The 24198-nt window shown below is 40.5% G+C and overlaps 2 protein-coding genes across 5 annotated transcripts in view; one reads left to right on the forward strand and one right to left on the reverse strand.

The window, feature by feature from the left end:
• Positions 1-13195, reverse strand: part of LOC311433026 (uncharacterized protein) — a 54559-nt gene extending 41364 nt beyond the window's left edge. The window contains exons 1-4 of the mRNA XM_084511731.1: positions 11686-13195; positions 8111-8218; positions 6890-7023; positions 1444-1656 (exon numbers count right to left, since the gene is read on the reverse strand). The gene's annotated coding sequence lies outside the window, so the exon portion shown is untranslated. The remainder of the gene's footprint in view (positions 1-1443; positions 1657-6889; positions 7024-8110; positions 8219-11685) is intronic.
• Positions 13196-13351: 156 nt separating this feature from the next.
• The window catches only part of DNAJC13 (DnaJ heat shock protein family (Hsp40) member C13), a 53762-nt gene continuing 42915 nt past the window's right edge, over positions 13352-24198 (forward strand). For 3 of the 4 annotated variants that reach the window (XR_014690506.1, XM_084511714.1, XM_084511716.1), the window contains exons 1-3: positions 13352-13504; positions 19762-19842; positions 23740-23815. Coding sequence is in view for 3 of the 4 variants with exons in the window: in XM_084511714.1 (XP_084367840.1) it covers positions 19775-19842; positions 23740-23815 (144 nt within the window). In the remaining variant the exon portion in view is untranslated. Of the gene's footprint in view, positions 13505-13700; positions 13815-19761; positions 19843-23739; positions 23816-24198 lie in introns of those variants that run through there. The other variant, XM_084511715.1, reaches the window with a different exon arrangement.

Here is a 24198-nt window from a genome sequence, read left to right on the forward strand (position 1 = left end):
GTCATTACCATAAACCTCAATAAATCTATTTTGAAAACAATGGGAGTCCTGTTATTATAGGTTGTTTTAAAAAATATTGTATTTACCGCTGCTGCTCTTTGCTCTATCAAAGTACCGTACTGCTTGAAGAATTCAGCTGTTCTAAATCACTGTCTTTCAGGTTAGGTGCTGACCACAGAAATAGTTTAGTAGTGGACTAGAACTCTTCATTCTTTATTGATTTCAGTAATAGCACGGTAAGGACAGACCTCTGAGATCGCAGGTGGCCTGAACTCTTCGGCAAACCACAGTACTTAAACTGACAAGGTCAGGTTGACATTTGCAGTACTTCTTTAAATGAAAGATCTAGAAGTAATGAAGATGGGTTCGCTTCTCCAAAATAGACTTAAGTAACTGAACATGTTACCTCTCAGAAAAATAACCAAACTGTGCTTTTCTATTCTTATTTTAATAAGAAGAGTGGCCCTAGTACAGCTCTTGACTCTGTAACTGACTGGATAAAACAAAGGGTGAAACAGTGCCTGCATCACAGCAAACAAGAAAACTGCTATGGACTTCAATGGAGTGAGGATTTTGCTGACTTTTTATTATCATCACTTTTAAATAATATTTCAACCTTTAAAAGTGGAAGATAGCAATTCAAAAGCTACTTTTTTTTTTTTATTCCAGGCTTTTCACACAACTTTAAGTATATGGAAAAACAAAACTACACCCCCTAGAGGTATCCAGTAGCATCACATCTCACCAGAAGAAATGACCCTGAAAACTAGAGTGCTACTTGTATATTGCCTGTATACCATTATCAGTTTTTGAATGCTTTAAAATGAAATGTTTACGAAATCTTGATCTACTTTAATTCCTGAAGGATGTTTTACTATGTTGTACAATTTAGTTTCCATAACTTATCTGAACTACTAAACACACCTTTGTTTGATTTTTCTCTGAATAATTTCTTTCAGCTCCACTTTCTCTTATATTATACTTTAAATTTGTATCTTCTTTCTATGAATCATTCCCTTTTATTATAAGTAAAGTTAACATTGCTGTTTATACCAAAGCATGTCTAAAAATAGTACCATATAAAATGAAAACAGACAGGTAATCACAGTTTACTAGGGGAATGCTACTCTGAGATGACTACATATGCTGAAATATAATCCGTGTTGCCTGATTAAAGTCTAGCTATGAAAATGTTGATTACTAGTTTTGTTATACTAATTTCATTATACAAATGTCATTCTTTGGTCTCTGGTAATAAGCATCTGACAAGCTGATATAAGAAATTTGCTTTGTAATGCTTTTATGCAAATGCAGAAATCCCCATTCAGCTTTGTAAATCCAGCAGTCTGCTGTGGTGTCATGTAGCAACTCCTGAATTACGTGTCTCCAAGACAAAGCAGGGACAGAAGAAGGGAGGGAAAAAGAGGAGAGCAAAAGCTGTACCTGACAAAGCTACTCCTGTGTGGCCTGATAAAAATCCAGTGAACATTTCTGACTGAGAAAGCAGTTCTTAGCCCAATTGCTTCTAATGGTACACGGGTAGGCAGCAGGCACTTACTCGCTCTGCCAACACTCAGTAAGTGACCACAGGTAGGTCTGGTCAGGAAGACTTGCAATCTCTTGGCACAAGGTTTAAGAGCAAGCTTACAAACCTGGCTAAAAAAAAAAAAAAAGTCACAAATCAAAAACAACATTTAAATAAGAAGTAATGCAATTCACACATTAAAAAAAAATAGGTGGTACAACTGCTGAACACGTGTGAGCAATGAGTAGAAGAGCAGTGATACCCATCATCAAGCAGCTAGTTACACAAAAAAGGCCATACCAAAGTAAATACTTTTCTATCACCTTCAAAGACAAAATAACAAAGTTCTGCAACACTGCATAAATGATAATCTCCTAAAGGGAGAGTTAGTAATACTAGAGCAATCTGTGCACTAAATTACAATATGTTGTCTGAATTAATCCATATGAAGGAAAGGTGACTGCAATTGAGGAGGCTAAAGCTGATAGCATTTTACAGAAATAAGTTATGCAGTAAATAAAGCATTGAAAGCATTAAAATGCAGAAACAGTGTTAGAATACAATACTCTATTGCTTGGAAGGAATTTTGAAAAACAGAAGTCAAAGAGATGCCTTTCATTCAACTAATTATGGCATATTTGCATACAGATAGAAATGCGGTCAAAAGATCTGAATAGTATTACTCTAGGGAGTGCTGAAAAGCAGAAATAAGTGACTGGTGCAGTACAGTTTTTCAAATTTTTTTTTCAAGATATGTCTTCATTCAGATATTAATTTGAGAATTCAGGACTTCATCAACAAGATTAAATTGCAGTGTGATTCTGTTTCATGGACTCTTGGTTAAAACCACAATTATTTGACATTCAATACCATGCCAGGAATGATGATATTAAAGGTAAGTGAAATACAATCATTATGATGATTGTAGAGTACGTACAACAGATTGGTCAGTTCAAGCCCAAGCTGTCAGCTACAGCGTCTGAGCTGATGTGAAAATACCAGACAGCAATTGATAGGTAATAACTCCAAGCCACTCGAGCTCAGTCACAAGAGCGCATTACGCTCTGACATCTAAAATGTTCAGGCATCTAAGATATAAGTTGATTGGTGACCAATGTTTCAAATTAATTATAAAAAAAGGCATACAAGGACTCTTCAGGAAGACATGCTACTCTCACTGCCTAATGACAGTTGGGATGCTTTCATGCAAAGTTCTTAAATATACAGGAATTCCACATATAAAATTTTGTTCATACTTTCTAGACATCAGAGTTCATAAGAGCACAGCAGTACAGAAATATTTTCGTTGATATCTGCTCACCAGTATATCCCTCTCAGCAGCAATAACCTCCCTTCTGTACGTGGTACATCTCCACCCACTTTAAGAATGGCCAACATTTTGTGATACCCCTCGAGCATCACATCAGGTTACATCTGTGCATGTTTCAGATGAGCAATTAAATAACTTGTATTTGTCCAGAAGGAAAGTGTCTCAGTGATAGATATAGATGAAAAACAATGTCTATTCTGAGTGTTAAAGATACTGAATTAAATATACTGGATTGTGAAGGCAAATATCTTACTAATAGAGCATAAATGAGAAGCTAAAACTTCATTAGATTTTAAGAATTTTACATTTACTACAAAGACACTTTGTCTTCCACATTTATTTTTTCAAGTTTTTTTTTTTTTTTTTTCCACAACAAAGAGAACCAGAAATTTGCCTCTAACAAGGAAAAAAAATCCTTAGGTATAACCTCTCCTCCCAAACACTCTGAGGTGTTCCAAATTCATATCTTGGAAGAAAATATTTTCTTCATTTTGGGATTGCAAAGTGTGTCACCCAAATCAAGTTAACAGCTGCATGCATCAAATATAAAACAGATAGTAAACATTTCCCCTACGGGGAAGGTCTCCCACATTACTTTCTCTTTTGCTTAGAATGACAAAGAATGATATTTAGAAAACCATTTTCTGGTACGGACTCTATAATCTGCCCAACGGTAAAATCTTGACTACAGCAAGAGTTCTCATGAGAGCTTTTCATTGCAATCCAGTACAATGACAACTTCATTTTGGAAACAAAAAAATAGTCAGAGTAAGCCTCTTCTTTAACATGGCCATGATTTCTGTGGGTTTATTTGATTGGTTTACATTGAGAGAACTCTGAAAAAAATGGTAATACATGCCATATGGGCACTGGAAAACTCACTTTTTATGTAAAAAAGAATTCTTAGTGAATAATCAGTGCCAGTGCAGGCACTGTCTGACGTAACATTTGCCCAGTATCTCCTATTAGAAGGCCCTCTGTTCAGTTTCTCATGGCTTCCACTGACCAGGATAAAGTTCTCCACGCTTAGTATCTTCTACAATGAGTGTTTGAGAAATTTTGGACTAGACTTCACTGTTTGGATGAAGATCCTACTGTTTTTCAGTATATTTAAAAAGCCACAAAAAAAAAAAAATTTACTGTTTAAAATGAGGGCTAGAATATGTCATAGATCTATGAGAAGCTCATAGGGGGGTTAGAACAAGACTGTCCGTTGGGGGAGGAATATAGTTGGATTCCATAACTACTTGTTATCCGTTAGAATAATAGATCTTCAGTGTTTTTAAAGATTTTTATTTTTTTTAAGGTTTTAACTTCCTTAATACAACCAGAATGACCCCTCCTAAAGCTGTCAGCACCTTCATGCTGAAGGAACCACTTTCTAAGTGCCATGCTCCCATTCTAGCATCTGCAAACAAAGCTGGCTGTGTGAACATTAGTAGTCAGGATACTTCTTCCAAACTGATGATAGCCCTGAAGCCGATCCTTGCAATAAGCAGCAATTTTTAAGTTTTCCCTGACAGGCAGGGATCCTCTGGAATGGAATTACAAACTGAAGAGATGACTCTGACAGAAAACCTATCACCAGATTTTTATGTCAGTGAAATACCACATGCTGGTTTTTTCTTTATTATGATTTTTAAGTTGCATAAGGAACCTAAATTAAAGGTACAATATTGAAGTTGCAAAGTCAGATATTTAAAATCCGAGGAAATGCCAAAGTAAAGGTTGCCTACAAAATAGAGGTAATAGTATCTCCTCATCTCCCAAGGTGGCTATAAGAATAAGTCATTTTTGTGAAGCACCCAGCTAACACCCTGACAATTGCTGTAGAAAAGGTCAGAGAAAATGAATAATTCTGTCTTCAGAGGTGGGTTTGAAAAGGATGTTACCAACATAGCAATAAAGACCAGCACTGAATACTGAACACCCAGGCAGCAATACAACACTGAACAGTTGCTCAAGGGCAGGATATATCTCACCTAAATATAGTTTTGTAAAAGACCCACTTGAATGTAGTCATGTAGACTCTGTTCTCACTGAAGAAATGCACGCACCTCCAGAGGGGATTCACTGCATCCCAAGACAGTCTTCTGAGATGAGCAGGAGGAATAACCATCCATAGTTTCTTCTATTTCTCTTTAGAGGATAATTAGACTTCTGGTTTCAGCTACATACCTGATTCTTAGGCAACTACAGTGAAGTGAAATAAATCTCTCCTAAATAAGCACTGCCTATCCTGTGTCCTTAAGTACAGAAAAAGACAGTATTTATCCTTGTAATTTTAGGTTATTTTGTAACATATTTGCAAAGAGCATTTCTAATTCATAGTTTAAACTTAGATGATCTCCAGAATTAAAACTGATTTTGCAGACCATACTGTGAATCTTCTAATATAGAATGCAAGTGCATTTGTATGCTAAATAATTGCAAATCTAAAGTTTTGAACACTGGATTGTGTTTATGGTCTCCTATCAAGGCAAGAGCCTATCAATTACCTGCTAAAAAGAGACATAGTAATTTGAGCTCAGTGGTCTGAATTAGCAATCAGAGGTGTGAAAAACAAGGCATTACCAAAAATCATGTTCTCATCTTCAGTTTATTTGCAAAGCTCTCCAATAAAAACAGAATTAGAAGGCAATTATTTTCCTTATCCAAAAAAGCACTTTCAAATATTGTTTCCATGCTGTGTGCTTCACCAACTCCTATTGCTTTGCACTTTATATATATATATATATATATATATTTATATTATTCCTTATCCCTTCGACGTTGCACCAAGAAATTTTCATATTCTTGTGTACAAGCTGTGTTGAGGTAAATATTGCACATTCACAGAAACAAAACAAGCAAAAGAACTCAATAGGTCCTTACTATAGGCTCAGCTATTAGGACACAAGTCATTCTTGCTTTTGCCCAAAGGACATTTAATATGAGCTAGAATAGCCTCTTTAAGAATGGGAGAATATTTCTTCACCATAATTCAGGATCAAGGTATAAAACCAGAGAAGGGAGACTTAGGTTCATGAGAAGCCATCTATAACCACTGGGATAACCACTGGGAGAGAGAGGAAAGCAGAATTACTCCCTTCTCTTTAGATTTCTGAATGGCCATATTTTGAGAAAGGACATATATCCTACAATACAATGTGTTTCTTAGGTAAGTTAGATGATTCATCCACCCCCAGATGCTTCAGTTTGCCAAAAAAGCCATTCCATATCATATTCAAACAGAAGTAGCCTTTACTTTGGCAGAGAAGCTGGAAAATAATATTCCAGGTAGAGCTGGGCTAAACAGTGGCTACTCTTCAGTAGAAGGACAAAATTGAGGCAAAATTCTGTAAGGGGGACGTCTCTACCAACCTTCTTTGGGTGTGGCTGCTTCATAATACAGTGAAATTTGTTTCAGCAGCACCTGGAGTACAGTAACTCCACAGAAGTGGCACAGCTCCAGGGAGCAGACCCATACACAGCTGCCAGAATTTCACAGACAGCTGCTCAGTCCTGAGTCTAAAGCCTGAGCCTTGGCCTGCACTCTGAGGTGCTGCTCTTGGGTTTACCCATCACAGCCGGAGGAGAAGAGCAGCTGATTGACCACACCACCATCGCACATGACTCAGAGCATGGCTCTGAAGTCATCATCCTCCTGCTCTTTTTTTTTTCCTAAAAAAAGTCCCTTGATGTACCAAGCCCTGGAGTTGTAAGGTGCCACCACTAAGCAGATGCCAAAGCTTTCCTTTGAGAAAGGAGGGAAGGAAGTTCCTCAAACCCTCCCTCTTGACAAGCCCCACTCTCCTCTGGGGAAAAGAGGGCAGTAACTTCCCAAACTTGTTTGCTCTCTCCCCTCCATCAGATCAGTGATGGAAAGCAAAAGAAATAACTGAGAGCAAGTGGAGTTTCTCATTCCTGGGAAGAAACTATAAAAAACACATTCTTGTTCATTTCTGAGGACCTGCTTGTGTTGCATGTGTGGGTACAGCTCCTAGACAAATCCCCATTTCTGTTCATACTGCTCTGACTTAATGTCATCTTACCTGTCTGGCCCTTCAAAGAAGTTCTGCAATGCTAAGCAGAGCATAACCAGGCCTTGGTGCACAATTTACTGGCCATAAACAAGCTCAAACACAGGCTTTGATCAAGCTTTAACATTCACGGAGTGAAAGCTGACCTGGAGACAAAAGAAGTTGCAGGCAAAGAAATAAGGTTACTCATCTCAAAGCATACAAAAATAAAGGAGAATTCCCATTATCCAATCTCAATTCTTTGCATGGCACAGACCACATCACGATTTTGTGATATTGAAAAGCAATGGACTGTGACATTTAGCCAGTTACCCAGAGAACAAGAATTAAAAACCTGATTAAAGCACACTGAGAAACTTAGTTCCTACATAACCTGCAAACTTGTTTATTTGCAGTTCCTCTAACTGGAAATTGCCAAACTTGTGCAAACAGTTGTGTCTACCTCAAGTAAAATAAGCATTAAAATGCAGCCAGACCCCTGCTGTCTGAAAATCACATTCTTAATCTCCATCTCCAGTGGTTCACAAAACATTGCTACATTTCTGCTGGAAATTAAACTAAGCAACACAGCATGAAGATGATACAGCTGATGTAATGTACAAGTCTAATTTTTCACAGCTTTCCAAAGATAGAAACAAACTGACAGAGGCAGTACATTGTCCAATCGCTCCACATGAGCCAAAAATTTTCACTCTGGTTATTTAAGATTCACAGACATGCACTGCGTTTCTAGGACAGACTCCAGAGACCAAGTAACCTTGCCCTGAAAACAAAGCTGATGCACATGCACAGCAAAATTTACCCATCAGATGCCAGCCCATGGATTTAATCCCATGTCAAAAAGACCACTGCCAAACACACTTCAGACCTGTATGCTAATTTTACCTGCTTTGCAAATAACGCTGTTAGAGGTTTGCAGTTTGTTACTATATTCAGCATGAGAACACAAGCATAAGTAGCAGCCAGTTCCCATTGAAACACCTTCCAAGATTGAGATTTCTGTTCTGCTTGAGTCAAAACCAAATCCTTGCAATCATTTTTAAGGTATTTGCATATGTTTTCACAAATGAGTGTTGAGATTCATATCAAAATATTACAATATCCAGCACAAAATCCAGCACCAAAACTATAAAAAAAAAAAAAAAAAAAAAAAAAAAACAAACAGAAAAGCCAAGCATAGAAAAAAAAAAAAAAAAGAGAGAAAAAAAGATCCATTTTAGCTCAATCTGCTACCTGCCTAACAGCCAAAATAATCACTTCGCCAGGGGATGAACCAGACGTACATCACTCACCCGCAGCACTATTCCAATCTAAAGTTCAGGCAGAAATTCAAGTGGCCACCTGAAAATGGAGGGAGGTTGCATATAGCCAGGAGAGCTTTGGGAGAGCTCATGTCTCGTTGCGGCTCAAACCAGAAAACACAGCAAGACAGTCATAGTCCAGTCCCCCTTGCTCCTGCCTGGGCATGGACAGTGCCAAAAAAAGCCACCACCACCATCAAATTCCATTGCATAATCCAGAAAAACTAAGAAAACACCCTACAAAAAAGCCACCAATGACACACACAAAATCCATTCAAAATGCAACAAAGGACAGAAAACCATACAGAAATGAAAAAAATAAATCCAATGCAAATTCCAAGAAAAATACATGCAAAGCCATCACCAAAAACCATCAAGTCCGATGCCAAATCCATGGGAAAATCTTGGAGAAAACCCTACATAAAAGCTTCCACCACACACCAAGAGCTCCAATGCAAAATCCAAGGGAATAATTCAGGGAAACCCTACAGAAGAGCCACCACCAAACAACCAAAAAAAAAAACAATGCAAAATCCAAGGGGAGAATTTAAGGAATTCCCTACAGGAAGACTGCCACCAAATGCCAAGGTTACAATGCAAAATCCAAGTGAACAACTTAGACAAACTGTACAGAAAAGCCATACAAGTCCCCCAAATCCCACAGAAAAGCTTGGAAGAACTTGAAGAGAAAAGTCACCACCAATCACCCAATAATCCATATCAAAATCCACATAAATATTTTAGGGAAACACATACAAAAAATGGAACCCTAAAAGCTACAAAGCCAAAACCAAAAGAAATACTTAAAGAAACCCACAATACTTAAAGAAAAGCCACAAGCAAACCCCTTAAAATGCAAAGCAAAATCCAATAGAACAACTCAGAAAAATATTACAGAATAGTAACCACCAAACACCAAAAATAAAGAACAAATGCAAAAACCCAGGGAAGAATTTAAGAGATTTCCTGACAGAAAAAGCCACCACCAAATCCCCAAGATTCAAATGCATAATCTGAGGGCATAAATTACAGAAAGCCCGACAGAAAAGCCACCACAAGTCCATCAAGTTCCACTGCAAAATCCAGCAGAAGAGCATGGAATAAAACTCAAGAGAAAAGCCAACACAAACATCCCCAAAATTCAATGCCAAATCCAACAGAAAGACTTAAAGAAAAATCTACAGAATAGCAAACACAAATACTGCCCCCCCCCCCCCAAATCCTCTGCAACATCCAATATTAAAACAAAACCCTACAGATAACAAACACTAAACACCAAAAGAAACCAACGCAAATCTAAGGGAAGAATTCAGGGATACCCTACAGAAAAGCCAAAAACAAACCCCAAATATCCAACGCAAAAATCCATGGGAATAACCAAGAGAAAAAAATACAAAATAAGCCATCACCAAACGTCACAAACTCCAAAGCCAAATTCAGGGGACCATCTTGGAAAAAAATCCCACAGAAAAGCTACCAACAAACCCCAAATATTCCACTGCAAAATCCAACAGAATAGCTGTTAAAAAAAAATCAAGACAAAGCAACAAAATTTCTTCACAATCCTACATCTAATCCAACAAAAACACTTAACACTACAGAAACGCCACCACCAAGCACCAAAATAAATAAATCTAAAGTCCAAGGAAAGAATTTAGGAAGTTCCCTACAGAAAAACCACCAAACCCCCAACACTCCAATGCAAAACCCAAGGGAACAGCTTACAGAAAACCATATAGAAAATCCACCACCAAACCACTAAAACCCAGTGCAAAACCCAGCAGAAGAAAATGAGAGAAAACTGTATAGAAAAGCCACCAATAAACCCCAAAATCTACTTGAAATCCATCAGAAAAATGGGCAGAAATCTGTACAGAAAAGCCACCAAACCACAAGAATCCCATGCAAAACCCACCAGAAACACTAAGAGAAGACCCTCTAAGAAAGCCACCACCAAACACCCTAAATCCACTGCAAAATCTAAATGAAAATATTAAAGAAAACCCTACAGACAGCTACCACTAGACAAAAAAAAAAAAAAAAAAAAAAAAAAAAAAAAAAAAAAAAGGAAGGATTCAGGGATACCCTACAGAAAAACCACCAAATACCCCCAAAAATGCAATGCCAAATCCAACAGAAAAACTTCAAGAAAACTCTACATAACAGCTACCACTAAACCCACCAAACCCACTGCAAAATCCAAAAGCAAATCTTGGCAAAAACCCTGAAAAAAGACAATACCAGACACACACACAAAAAGCAAAAAATGGAAAGTCCAAGGGAACGATATAAAGAAATCCCTTAAGAAAAGCAACCACAAAACCCCAGAAAATCCAACCCTAAAGCAAACAAAACTTACAGAAAACCAAACCCCCAAAATACAAAGAATTTCACGGGATAATGTAAGAGAAATCCTGACATAAACCCTCAAAATCCAGTGCAAAATTGAACAGAAGAATGGAGAGAAAACCCTACAGAAAAGCCACTTCCAGTCACCCAAATTTCACTGTGAAATCCAACAGAGAAACTGGGAGAAAACCTTACAGAAAAGCCACCACCAAACACAAAATATTCAAGGCCAAACCCAACAGAGGAACTGACAGAAAACCCTGCAGAAAACCTAACTTTAAATCCCCAAAAGTCCATTGGAAATTCAAAGGGAAAAATTTTGGGGAAGGCTGCAAAAAAGCCACCAAACCCCCAAAAACCACTGCAAAGTCGAACAGAAAAACTGACAAATGATCATACCGAAAAGCCAAAACCAAACCCCTCAAAATGCAATGCAAAATCCAACCAAAAACTAAGAATACACCCTACAAGAAAGACGCAACCAAATCCCAATAATCCCATGGAAAAATCCAAGGGAAAAAAATAAGAGAATAACATATGAAAAGGCCACTACCAAGCTCCCCAAATGCACTGCAAACTCCAACAGAAGATCTTACAAAAATCCCTACTGAAAAAACACCTCCAGAACACGCAGAATTCAAATGTGTATTCTGAGGGAATAATTTACATCAACCTAGCGCTGAGCTCTTCTCACCCCCCAGTAGCCACTTCATACCCTACCTCATGAGAAGTGGGACATAGAGGGCTCCCTCATCACAAGGGCCCTCTGAGGAGGTCTGCAGCAACCCTTATCTATTCTAGTCATGTCCTTCTCCCCTCTGGCTTACATTATAAACACCAGAGGCATTTCTCATCCTTCTCCTCTATACTTTGTGTCACAATTTCTTAGCAGGAGAGCCCCAGAAGTGGACAATAAGGAAACTGCAGTCCCACTATGAAGGCTGACAGGAACCTTCTCCTACCAGAGCAGACACTGGCTTGTACACACACACCAAGACTTTCCCCAACCACATCTACACAAGATACACTCTGCTCTAGCACATGTGATCAGTGGTCATTATGAGAAGCATGAGATAACCTGCTCTTTCTGTAACAGGAAAAGAACAGGCTCCTAAGATTCAAAGTTATATAAAATAAATACCAAGACTCAGCACTTACCGTTAACTTCCACCACCAGGATCCTGATACAGGGTGACTTCCAATACCGCACGCAGCTGCCAGAGGACAGCTCTGCAAAGTGCTTATCCCACCTAGGTACCACACTGTGCTGAAAACCTGCAGTATTTTGTACCCAAAGCATCACCATTGACATTGTCATCAGCTTCTTGCTTTCATATTGGAGGTGTGGTTTCAGAAATGTCCATTCTCGCTTTAAAACAAGGTACAGGAAGAGTCTTGGAGCCAGAGTTCAACAGAAGGAATCCAAGCCATGCTCAAGCAAACAAAAATCAGACTAAAAGTTAAGCTCACAACCTTTCAGAGGACTGAATGTGATGAATTAATAGGAGGAGTTGCTGACTTCCTCAGACCTTCCAAGGACAGCAAAGGGAGAAGCACTAGCTAGTTGCAACAGTCAAATAAAATGGGTTCATCTCCCACAAGAAAGGTGAATCAACAGCACTCTTTCCCCCAGAGCACTTCTTGTTAGAGAAGGGAGGAGATGCTCCAGCCTCTGGCACCTGGAGCTCGTAAAGCCTTATCCACCTGGGAGCAGAACCAGACCTTAAAAAAGCCCCCAGAAAAAAGGTGCAGGGAAGGGGTGTGTGTGGCTTGGCTTCATTGCTTATCAAGTTGGAGCCTCTAACAGCAAAATAAGAAGTACAGGGGAATGGCAGTACTCCCTCTGCTTTCCTCTTTCTGTGTGCTGCTTGGCTTTCTTAGTTGAAGCAAAGTTAGTAGGTACAACAAATTGCCTAATGTGACTTGGCTACCTGTGAGCTCTGGGGTACCAGGAGAAGACAAGTCCTTCTCAAAATGCTAGAAACAATGTGCCAGAAGGGAGGGATGGGTTAGGAACTTTCTAAGGAGACTTCAGTGAGGAGCACCCCATTTCTCTGCCCTAGAAGCCAACAGCATCCCACAACTGCTGCCTTAGGGGGACTTCAAAAGTGCCATCAAGCTGAGCAGAGGCAAAGGGTTCAACACTCAGACAAACATACAAGGAAGTGTAGGGATGTGCAGTTGCAAGAAGTGTGTTATGAGGCAGAGCATCTTGCTACAGTGAGAAAGAAAAGCTAGGAGAGGCAGGGGAGCGCTGGCTGCCCCACTTCTGCCCCCGTGGGCAGCGATGGAGGCTGGAGCTGAGGGTGCTTGCTTCTCCCGTGTGCCTGGTGACAGGATGAGGGGGAATGGGCTAAAGTTGCTCCAGGGGAGGCTTAGGTGGGATATTAGGAAGAACTTCTTTACTGAAAGGGTTGTTGGGCGTTGGAATGGGCTGCCCAGGGAAGTGGTGGAGTCACCATCTCTGGAGATCTTTAAAAGACGTTTAGATGTAGAGCTCAGGGATATGGTTTAGTGGAGGACTGGTTAGTGTTAGGTCAGAGGTTGGGCTCGGTGATCTCGGAGGTCTCTTCCAAGCTAGTTGAGTCTGTGATTCTGGGAAAGCGCGAACACAGCCCCATCTAACGGGCTCTTGGAAACGCTCCGTGCTCGCAGGGCGAGCCCTCAGGAGCCGGGCACTTGTGACAGCCGCCTCCCCCTGCTCCTGGCCGAGCAGGGCAGGGCTGGGGCAGGACAGAGCAGGAGGAGGAGGAGGAGGAGCGGGCTCCATCAGCTGACCGCGTCCCGTGACGGGCCCCGGGCTGACGGCGGCTGCGCCGGGAGGGCGGTCTCGGCGACGGAGCTAAGATGGCGGCCTCCAGAGCCAGGCTCTGAGCGGGGCGGAGCGGAGCGGCTGCCGGGGCAGGGCGAGGGCTCGGCCCTTCACCCCTTCTCGCTGTCAAGCGCGGTGCTGGGGCAGCGCAGGCTCCCCGGCCAGGTAAATCCTAGCGGCGGGGGACGGGAGGGCGAGAAGGAGGAGGAGGAGGAGGAGGAGGAGGAGGAGGAGGCGGCCGCCCTCCCTCCCTCTTTCCCCAGCCCCGGGCGGGGCCGTTGGGGCTGTGTGGGGCGGGGGAGGGGCAGCGAAGCCCCCTTGCCCCCCGTGAGGTGAGGAGCGGGGGTGCCCGCTGCTAAACGCGTCTGTTCCCGTGCCTTGGAGCAGGAGGAGGGAGGCTGAGCGTCCCTCCAGCCTCAGCCCGGCGATTCCCTGCCCCTCCGGTCCTGAGGGAGCTCCTGTAGCCGCGGGGCAGGTGTGTGCTCTCGCCTGGCTGAGCGCCGCTGTGGCCATGAAGGAGCCAGCCCTGCTCTTTCTTTCCACGGCCTCGGATCGAAGCGTTGTTGGTGTGAAACGCTCTGGAAAAAAGCATTTGCGAAGAGTGGGAGAGATCCGGAGGAGGCTTGCTTTTACAGAAATGAGATTTGTTTATCTTTCGAGCGGTAATAGTGTGCCTGCAGAGCATGAGCCGGATTAAATGTCCGTCTAGGGAAATCAGCTCTTCACGGTCTTAATTTTCTCTCAATTCTTGAATTTCTTCCCTGGGTTGCTTTTCATTTACTTGTTCCTTTCTAAAATTTGGAACGAGTAGTCATACGAGATGGCTTTCTGTCTGCAGCTTTCAGGGCAGGTTCTGCTGTCAGGTGCTCCATGGCCAGCCCCGCGCTGGGGGGTGAGCTCAGCGCTGGGGAGATGTTGTCTCAGCGCCACAGTTCCAGCTTTTGTTTTGGTTTTGGTTTGTTTTCAGCTTCGTGATGTCGAGCTGTGGGAATGTTTCAGCGTGCTTCTTGGGAAAACGTAGGCAGACAAGTTTATTTGGAGTCTTCCCGTGAATGCAGTGCAGCTACTCTCTGCTCTGTAGCTGCTTTTGAAGTTAAGGTCATCTGAGATATATTTTACCTTTTCTTCTTTCCTTTTCCTCACAGAATAGATTGGTGGTGGTGTCTGAGAAGATAAAATTTGAGTAGACGGTTGCTTTGTTTCCTATTAGTTTGTGCTGATTAAGAAATACTGCATTTCAGAAAATATTCAGTGTTTTAAACTTAAAGCCTTCATTTCAAAGAACTTTTGCTTCTGGCTGGTTAAGAGCTGCCTCCTCAGGCTACTTGATTGTAGGGAGATTTATAGAGAAGGAGGAAGGCTGTCCAAGGGAGTGCTAGTTTCATCTTTGAACTCAGGTAGGAGTTGCTGTGGCTTATTTCACAGTAACAAGCCCAGTATTATAAAAACAGTGCTTGGCTCTAGCCAGCTTCATTTTATAGATCCGCGTCTTGGTCCAGTTCCTGACTGATATGGGCTGTCAAGTGCCAGAACACTTAATGGAAAAGAATCAGTAATTTCTGGCTATTACTGGCAGTTCTTCCACTTGAAACAAATTTCTGAGTGCTTGGAGACTCAGAGCTGAGTGTCTGTCCCCATGTTGCATAGACTTTCCAGGAACTTTACCTTGCATTTTAGCCTTGCTGGAATAAATTTCTAAAATGATTTCATATGTATTACTTGCTCCTCTGGGTGTCATGTGATATTCATCACGGTTTCCAAACTCTCAGTTGTCCTGAGGGACTGAATCATTGCACTTCTAGGTCTCAAGCGGTATGCTGGAGACTGGTTTTAAAGGTCAGATCTGTCTCAGAGTGAGCTAGTAACTTTTCTTTTAACCTGCATTTAGAGCTCAGTAAATGAAGCTTACTGACCCAATAAAACAATTCTTCGGCTGGCATTCAGCTGTGATTTGATGTGTTGAATATTCAACTGTTCCACTTCTCAGTTTGCTTCTGAAAAGAGTGTTCTCAAGTCAAAAAATAAAAAATAAATAAATAAACCTTCATGATTATCCAGCCTTACTGATGATACTTAACATAGAACTGTATTCGGAAGAGATATGGCGAGGTGGCTGAACTGTGACTGAAAGGAACGCTTCTTTAAAATCCATCAGTGAGTAAATGCTTCTTCTCATACTCACCTGTTTGGCTCCTGGATCAGGTCAGTTCATTGATTCATCAGAAAGCCAGTATAGACAGAAAAGAGAAAACATGTAAGGAATAATCTGCTTACTCCCAAGGGAGTGGGAGCAGTCAGCTGGCGGATGGCCACCAGTGTTAGCACTGTTGTTTCTGGTAGTAGCACGGCTGGCATTCTCAGCCTGCTTGCATCCAGGATTAGCAAAGGCAGCGATGCTGCTGTGACTGTGGCAGACTGTGCTAATTATCTGTTAAGGATTTGTGTGGGTCTCATGTCCTTATCTCGCAAGGAGGGCTGTGAGGCCCTGCGCAAGAGATGAACAAATCTCGGTTTTCAAAGCTTATTATGCTGTAGTACTTTAAGAGCAGAGTCTTTATAAGGGAAGAGTTTAATGTTTCTTCGAGAATCTGGCCGAAAGTGAAACTGCCAGTTAGCTGTCTAGGTTTAATCTACCTCTTTCACTGCTACGTTGGCTAAAACATTTCAGTGCAGAAGAACTGCATAAGTAATGCCTCCAAAATCTTCAGCAGATGTGTAAATGACAGGGATTTGATTCTGGAACGTCTAGCTAAAAAATGTGTGTGTAGAACCACAGATAGACAGAACCTCGTTCTGTCTCAGTGCCTTGCTTTTGCTTCTGTCCAATTGGTCCCTGTTTTTTATCCTCTTAGCATGTCTTCTCTCTCTCAGGGAAGTCACACTTGAGCTTTATGTATAATCTTATCAACGCTTCTACCCTCCAAGCATGATGGTGTAATAGAATAATCTTGTTTGGGGCCCTGCAGTGCTACCTTAGCATCGGTGTTAAACCTTCATTTAGGAGAGAAATGGAAGTTTCCTAATAGCGTAGGGATAATGTAGCCAGGAAGAAAGCCAGCTGAATTCTGTACTAAACTTTGAACCCATGGCCAAACTCCTGACTTTATGCTTAAGCATCCCTTAGTTCGAGTAATTACAGCTATGCCTATCGCTTTGATGCCTGCAAAGTTACAGCTTCATTTCTAGCTCTGAAAGTATTTGTTTGAGATTGACTCGTCTTCTGTTTCCTGAAATAGACTCCGGTTTCCCAGATGGTAATTCTGTCTGAAGGATGTGAAATGCTGGAGAAGTGAAAACTACATGCAAGTTGAACGCAGCTTGTGTAATGCACCTATTCATGTAGCTTAAACTCAGAGGCAGGGGTGTCCTGGCAGCAGTTCAGTCCCTTTAATTTTAAGGGTTGCTATTTGTGGTACGTGCAGAACATGAAGATGCAGTTTCAACTCTTCCCCAAAAGCTGTTCCACTGCTACTTGGAGTGCTAAAAGAACCAGAAAGAAAAATATTGCTGAACTTCTGTATCGTGTATTGTAATTTGCTTTTTGGCTAATCAGGTACTGGGGGAATGAATTCGCTAGGCTCAGAAATGAAGTTCCAAGTCATGGATTACATTTTTCCTACAGGAACCTCAGGTTGTTTCGGCTATATCCCGTGTTCAACCTGCTCTCTTCCTTAAACAGATGAGCCATGTTTTTAAAATACTATTTTCAAAGTTATTATTGCCTTTAGTCCAGTAGGAATAGAACTGAACTAAGCATTTCATATTAAATTGAGAGCTACGTGTATGGGATAGCCGATAGCTGTGCTACAGTATGTTCAAAACAACTTTTGAATTTTTGATTTTTCTATTATTGGATGCCACAGGCACTAAATAATTCAAATTGACGACTTAGTGTCTTGGATGCTGTTTAAAGTGAAATGCAGCATTCACTTTTAGAAAGTTGACTTGACAGAAAAATGGGATTATTTTAGATGCAGGGGGAAGAGGTGAAGATAACAGTAAGAATATTCTTCTTTTGGTGATTTAATATGGATAAGTGGGTTTCTATCACTTACACTGTCAATATGGCTAATCTTTATTCATAAAAACCTGATGTGCTTTGCAAAGGTAGTGGTTGTGCTATTTCAGGTACTAAAATCACCGTGTGTGACTAAAGGCAGGTAACTTTTGTGTTTCATGCATCTAAAAGGCTGACATTAAACTTGCCCTTACTGTGGAACCGTAGACAACTGCAAAATAACTGCTGAACTTTAACACAGCAGCTCAGAACACTAGGCTGTTGTTAGCCTTGTTCTCTGTTAAACAGCAGGAAAATATCTCAATTAATTCTTGTGCACTAAATCTTGGCATATTTTGCCTTTCTGCAGGAAAAAAAAAAAGGCTCCAATTGCTGTCCAGTAGCACAGTGAGTAAAGCCTCAAAGCTTAATGATTTTAATATTTTTAGTCTTAAAAAGTCAGGTGGATTTCTCACTTCCAGTACATGTACAATACTTCATGTATCGGTACCCTGAGTCTAGTTAGATGCTGGTGGCAGAATGAATAGAAGCTGCTGGTAGGAGCTCACAAATGAGTTTTTCTCAGAGCAGAATAAAAGCTAGACGTTTGCCCTGCAAGTGTGGTAACACCCCTCCCTACTGTAAAGCAGGTGGTGTTCAGGTCTGGGAGACAACAGAGCCGTTTCAAGTAGACTGGTGCTGGGAAAACTGTGGAGTTTACAGATAAATAGAATTTACAATCCCATGCTCAGTGGCGTTTTAAGTTTATATTCTACTTGCTGATACACCAGTCAGTGTCAAGAAAACAGGTTGAAAAGGGAGGTATGAAGCTTGTGGCTGGCACTTCCGTCTGAAAGCTAACAATAAAAACACAAGTGCTGTGTCTAAAGGATGCCACGATACAGCACGCTCTGTGTAGTTTGGACTAAGTGTACTGTTTTGATGCTATTCATGGAAAAAAATAATACAGCATAGTTCTTAAAACAGGAACAGTGCTGCTGAACATCTTAACTTCTCCTGAAGCAGTGCTTAGAGAATTTAGCTTGCTGTAGGTCAATTGGGTATTAACTCTGGAGAATTTGACTCAGATTGAGTCAGTGAAATATGTGAATGCCGCTTTTGTCTCTTCCCAGGGGCAATACCACAAGTTCTCTTCACTAGCTGGTGGTGATGGTGCTGACTCTTCACCTGAGGGAAGGAATTTGCACGTTCATTTCAGTCAGGCTATCCATTCTTCACGTTCATGACTCCATAACCGCTACAGCCTTTGCTCAGAAAGAAAACAGCCTTAAGTTGTAGAGAGTAGAAATGAGCAGTGACCTAATGTTGCAGGTCAGCCATCTCAAAATGAGGAAGCTTCGTTTTGCTGAGCAAGTAGAATCATTTGAGTGCGGAAAGGTAGCTGGATTTGTACTCTGTTTCCTGCAGTACCATGACTGGGATTGAGTTACTTCAGCATTACTTCAAGCAAGCAACGGATGTGAATTCTTGCCTTTTTCTGTAGTGTGATGTTTTGAGGATGCTGCTGTAGTAGTACCAGTCAGAGCAATCGAGCAGGGAATCGTGTTTTGACATGTTCAAAAATAAAACTAATGCTGTAGCAGTAAACTGAGAGTAATGATTTCTCTCTGAAGTGCCTGGCATGTGTAATAAAAGCAAAGTGAAGTAAAAGGAAGCCTGACTTCCCAAGTGTATGGCGTGCAGGAGTTGCAATCATAGAAGGTGTTTAGCAGCTCCTAAAGTAATGATACAGTTAAGCAGTTGTAGGCAAGTTTCACCAAATTGCTCTGTGTTCAGGGAGTAGGCATTTATATGTGAAATAAGCACGTCAAGATGTTAGTGGTGGAATTGCTTAAACTTTTACAGGACAGAAAGGGTACTTGGCTCTTTAATCACACTGTTTGGCTAATAAGTTTCTCGACTTCAAATTCCATTTCAGACTGGAAAATACACTGTTCTTTTTTTTTTTTTTTTTTTTTTTCCCTCCAAGTTTCTCCTTACTGTTTAAAAAATGACAATAGAAATCTGGCTTAGTTTAGTTACAGATGTAAGATACTTTACTGGAATCATCTTGGTATTTAAGAACTGCCAGGAATTGAATGTTCTGGAGATGGCATAAAATGTGATTGAGTGTGCAAAAGTACAGGAAAAGTGTGGTTGTAATAAGGTAGCAAATGTCAGGGAGCAACTTATTGTGCCCTTATGCTGTTTAAAAAGCAACTGGTATAACAAGATCGAGGGGAAGCAATCCCTGTTCAACTCATCAAGCACTTAATTGATGTATTGTTTGCTAACAAGCATTCTTAATATCTATGTGGAATTGACAGAGCAGCAACTTGAGTGTCTTAAAGCACATTGATGACTAGTGAACTTTGGTTGTAAACGAAAATTGTGAGCATAAACAGGATGTCTTTCTTGTTTCCAGGTCTTTGCACAAAATGAATATAATAAGAGAAAACAGAGATCTTGCTTGTTTCTACACAACAAAACATTCATGGAGGGGAAAGTAAGTAATTTAACCTTTTTTTTTTTTTTTCTACTAATGTTGTGTGTGATATTTCTCCTCTTTGTTATTGGATTTATCTATGTAGTTCCTGTATTCATAGGTAAAAACTGAACTAAAGGCTCCTGTTAACTCTGAACTGGCTGTATCTCAGCAGAATCAATCTGGATTTTAAACGTTGAGTCTCAGCCTGCCTTTGCACATGTTCCCATACTTCAGTGTAATACTTAACATGTTGTGTAATAGATTATCTGTTAAACTGCTAACTGAGACTATTTGAAGACTTCTGTTGCTAGAAATACACTTCATCCCAGTTGGGGGTCTCTTAGATCTAAAAATGAGTCTTCAGTGGTGCTTCTGTCTAAAAATGCTGAGGAACCTCTTAATAAAACTGCCCATTAAGCTCTCGTCTGGTTGCTGTTACACTATGTTTGGAGTCAGCTGTTAAGCAGCATACTTTTTGAAGCTGCCGTTTGGTCAGTTTGGGGCAGCTGTCCTGGTTCTGTCCCATCCCAGGTTTTTATGTGCTCTGGGCGTACTTGCTGGCAGGGCAGCACGAGAAGCAGAACAGCCTTGACTCAGTGTAAGCACCCTTCAGCAACAAACAAAACACTGGGGTGTTATCAATGTTATTTTCATACTAAATCCAAAACACAGCACCATACCAGCTACAGCGTAGAAAACTAGCTCTATCCCAGCTGAAACCAGGGCGTAGCTTCTCATGATAATACTTCCTGAATTCTTCCTAAGAAAGAGCAGGAATATTGGGAAGAAGGATGGGATTGCATTGTGGCAGCTGCAAATCTTTCTCAATTGAGCTTTGAAGAATGGTGACATTGCTTCAGTGTCTAATCAGAGCTCTCTACCTTTCTGAAGCAAAAGCTGAAGTCCTGGATAGTTCAAAGTTCACAGTGGACTGAGCAGCTCTCTCAGGGTGAAATCTTTCTTCTTTCAAGACAGATCCTTGAGAGTGATTTGTAATAAATACTTACATTTACCTTGCTAGAATTCTGGTACTTGTGTAAATCAAGTCTTACCTGAGATCCACACGCTTGGATCCCTGTGGGAGTAAACTGTTCTCCTTTAGTAACAACAAAACATTGTGTTGGGGTAGAACATTAGAATTTCTCCCTCTTAATCTTTTCATCCCTGCAGCAGAAAAGATCTGGTCTTTTCCCATGACATTTCTGTGCATATCTGTAAATTTGGCATGCGTACAAATCAAGCCATTTAGTGTAAGAGCACACAGTGCTCAAAGTAGGGCTCTTGCGCAGTGCCTTCCATTAAAGATCCTGCTCCTACATGATGCAAGCTATTGAAGTTACAGTAAGATGATCTCAAACCTTGGTAGTGTCCTCGTAAGGAAGAAAACTCACTGCCCTTTCTTTTTTTTTTTTTCCTTACACATAACGAAAGGGGAAGAATTATCTAGTGAGTAGTTGCTGCTTGTTAGGTTGCAGTAGCAGCTTATTTTTGAATGCTTAAATCCACTCTTCATAGTTGCAGACGTGGAATACTACTGTTCTGAGCACTGAAGTCACACAGTTCTCACAATGTTAACATCTCCTTTTATGCAATCTGTAACTAATTTTTGAGAAGTACTTTACTGCTCTGTATAGTGTCATCCATTGATAACATGGAAAAGAAAGAAAGCAGTAATTTAATACGTAGTGCTGAATGGGCCTGAATCACTGAGTATTCACAGGGTTTGGCACTTTGAATGGGAGCTGTTTGCATGGCAGTTGGAATATTTTCTAGCAGTACAGATGATGATGCTTGAGTTGATCTGTTGTTAGTGGTATGAAATAAGTTATCAATCAGGATGAAGCTACCTTACATAAATATAACTTCTGACTTCAACAGTGCTTCTGTGAAAGTAGTGAATAGGCAATAGTTAATAGGAAGAAAGGATATTTGCTTCAAAATGTTATTCTTAAAACAGCCTTGCTCTAGGCTGCACTGCAGAGTAGTTAGAGGGAATTAATGATGAAATCTTCAAAGCCTGGAGGTATAAATACCGGGTATTTTTATATATTAATATTTATAGGTGAAGGTCTGGTCAAGGAGTTCCTTGTGTAGGAACTGACTTCTAAGTTGCCTCTGTTCAGGCAACAAGAATGAGCTCTTCTGAATTTCTCTAGGGAGAGGAAGTAAATGATAAATGGACAAATCTGTTTGTTTGTCACAGCACATGTTAGGAATGCTGGATAATAAATATGCTTCCTACATCTTGAAATACAGGCATGAGCCTGAGGGGGTGGGGAGGGAAGGAAGAAGCTGTCATGTTTGTTAGCTGGTCTTCAGACACATGCGATCACCTCAGATCTGTCTTCTGCCGCAAAGCACTGTGAAGCACTTAAGTTTAAGTGAGCAAATAAAACCTTAAACAGCGCTTTATTGCTTGTGATAAGTTTTTAAGAAGAGCATAAACAAGCTTTATTTGCAAATCCTGTAATAGACAGAAAACCTAAATTGTGCAACAAAAGCAGGAACAGTCAGATTTAGAGGATTTTATTGTATTTGAAGAACTGGAACATTCATTGACAGACTGAATATAGTGGAGTTATTAGCCAGGGTAACTTCAAATGTTCTGCTTCATTGCTATGACTTCTTTTGACCTGCTTCTTAAATGGTATCATAACATCCTAAATAAGAAAAATTCAACTATATGGGAAAACAAGTGGGTTTTTCAAATAGATAAATCTTTAAGGTGGCTGTTCAATATTGCAGGTTTTCTAAGCTTTGAACGAAATAAGCATTTGCTTGAATTGCTAGATGAACTCCTTTGGGCCAGCAGTGATTTGAACTCACCAGTTTATTTGAAATAAAATTGCTGAAAATGGTAGGGAGTGAGGTTTGTGAGATGGACTGTGTCAAGCAGATACACTTGACCTTGCTAATATGAGAAAAGGAAGGATAGGTCAATTAACAGATTTTCAGAGCTACTCCTTCATTAACTGCAGTAATTTATCTGAAGGTCATGCAAGCTATTGCTTTTATTGCAGCCCTAGTAGAAATCCTTAGCCTGATCTTATGCGGACGTGATGGCTTGTGCTACAGACCTGGCAAGCAAGAGAGAAGAGGGGACTGTAGCACAAGAACACTGGGAAAGAGAGAAGAAAGGATCTGCTCCTCGATGCAGTGTCTAGTATGGCACAGATCTAGAGTAGTTAGTCAGCTGTTTCATTGATCCTACTCTGTTCCGGGTAAACCTCAGTTTACCAAGAACTAAATTAGGTGCTTTGATTCAATTTTAATATGGACAGCTAGCCAAAGTATTGTTATTTGGTTCAAGAAAGGTATCCATGCTCAGGTCCTGTTTCTTTGATCAGAGAACAGTTAATGGAATCAGCTCTGGTTTGGCTTGGCTTTCTCCATAGGACTACTTCTAGACAGAGCTATCCTAAAAGAAGTTTGTACGATCAGCAAAGCATTAGTAATAATTTGTTTCAAATTCTGATAACTTACGTTGCAAAACTTTGTTTCAGAAATTTGAAAGTAGTCTCTATATAAAGAGTTGGTTAAGGATGCCTTGCAGATCATGTCTAGGGAATGAAACCATGGTAAAGCTTCCCTTTTGGGTTTATATATACAAACTACTTGGCTTTAGCTCATGCTTCTTGTTTCTGATGTGCCTGAAATGCAAATGACTGTCTTGCTACAGCTGTTCTTTATGCACTATGACAGTCAATCATTAATGTGCTTGTACACTGATGTACAGTGACTAGCTGCGTATTGAGCTCTAGCTGCAGTGATCAGGAAATACGTTGAGTAGTGTTTAACTTGTATATCCCCTTTCTGGGTATATAGAACAGAATATCTTAGCATATTTTAAGGGTAAACCGAACTAACAATTTTACTTGATTTCTGGGTAAACTAATACACTCCTCTATATTCTAGGTATAAAAGAGTCTTTTCAGTCGGAACCCATGCCATCACTACATACAATCCCAACACTCTAGAAGTTACAAATCAGGTAAATACCCTTTTTGAACGTGGCTATTCAGAATTGATTTCTGGCTTCTGTTCACTATTCAGAGCGAATGACGTCAGACTAGGTAGCTTCTGAAGACAGAATGCCAAGATCTGAGTAGAACCAGAAGATACAGCAGCTTCTACAAAAACAAGCATAACAGAAAACTCTTGTTCCCTTCACTGAATCTACAAATAACCAACAGTTTTTGTACATTTAGGCAATTTGTCTTTATTAGGTGGTTAGTAATAGCTTGCTTTTTGATGTGCTGTTCTGAATGAACTGGGGTAAAGTTGATCACTGTAAGGCTTGGTCCCTCAAGGGAGGCGGGACACTTACTTACTTTGTAGAGTATCAAATAGGAATCTAAAGCTGTTGTGTAGCGT

Source organism: Aythya ferina (assembly GCF_964211825.1).
Source record: "Aythya ferina genome assembly, chromosome: 2".
Classification (NCBI taxonomy): domain Eukaryota; kingdom Metazoa; phylum Chordata; class Aves; order Anseriformes; family Anatidae; genus Aythya; species Aythya ferina.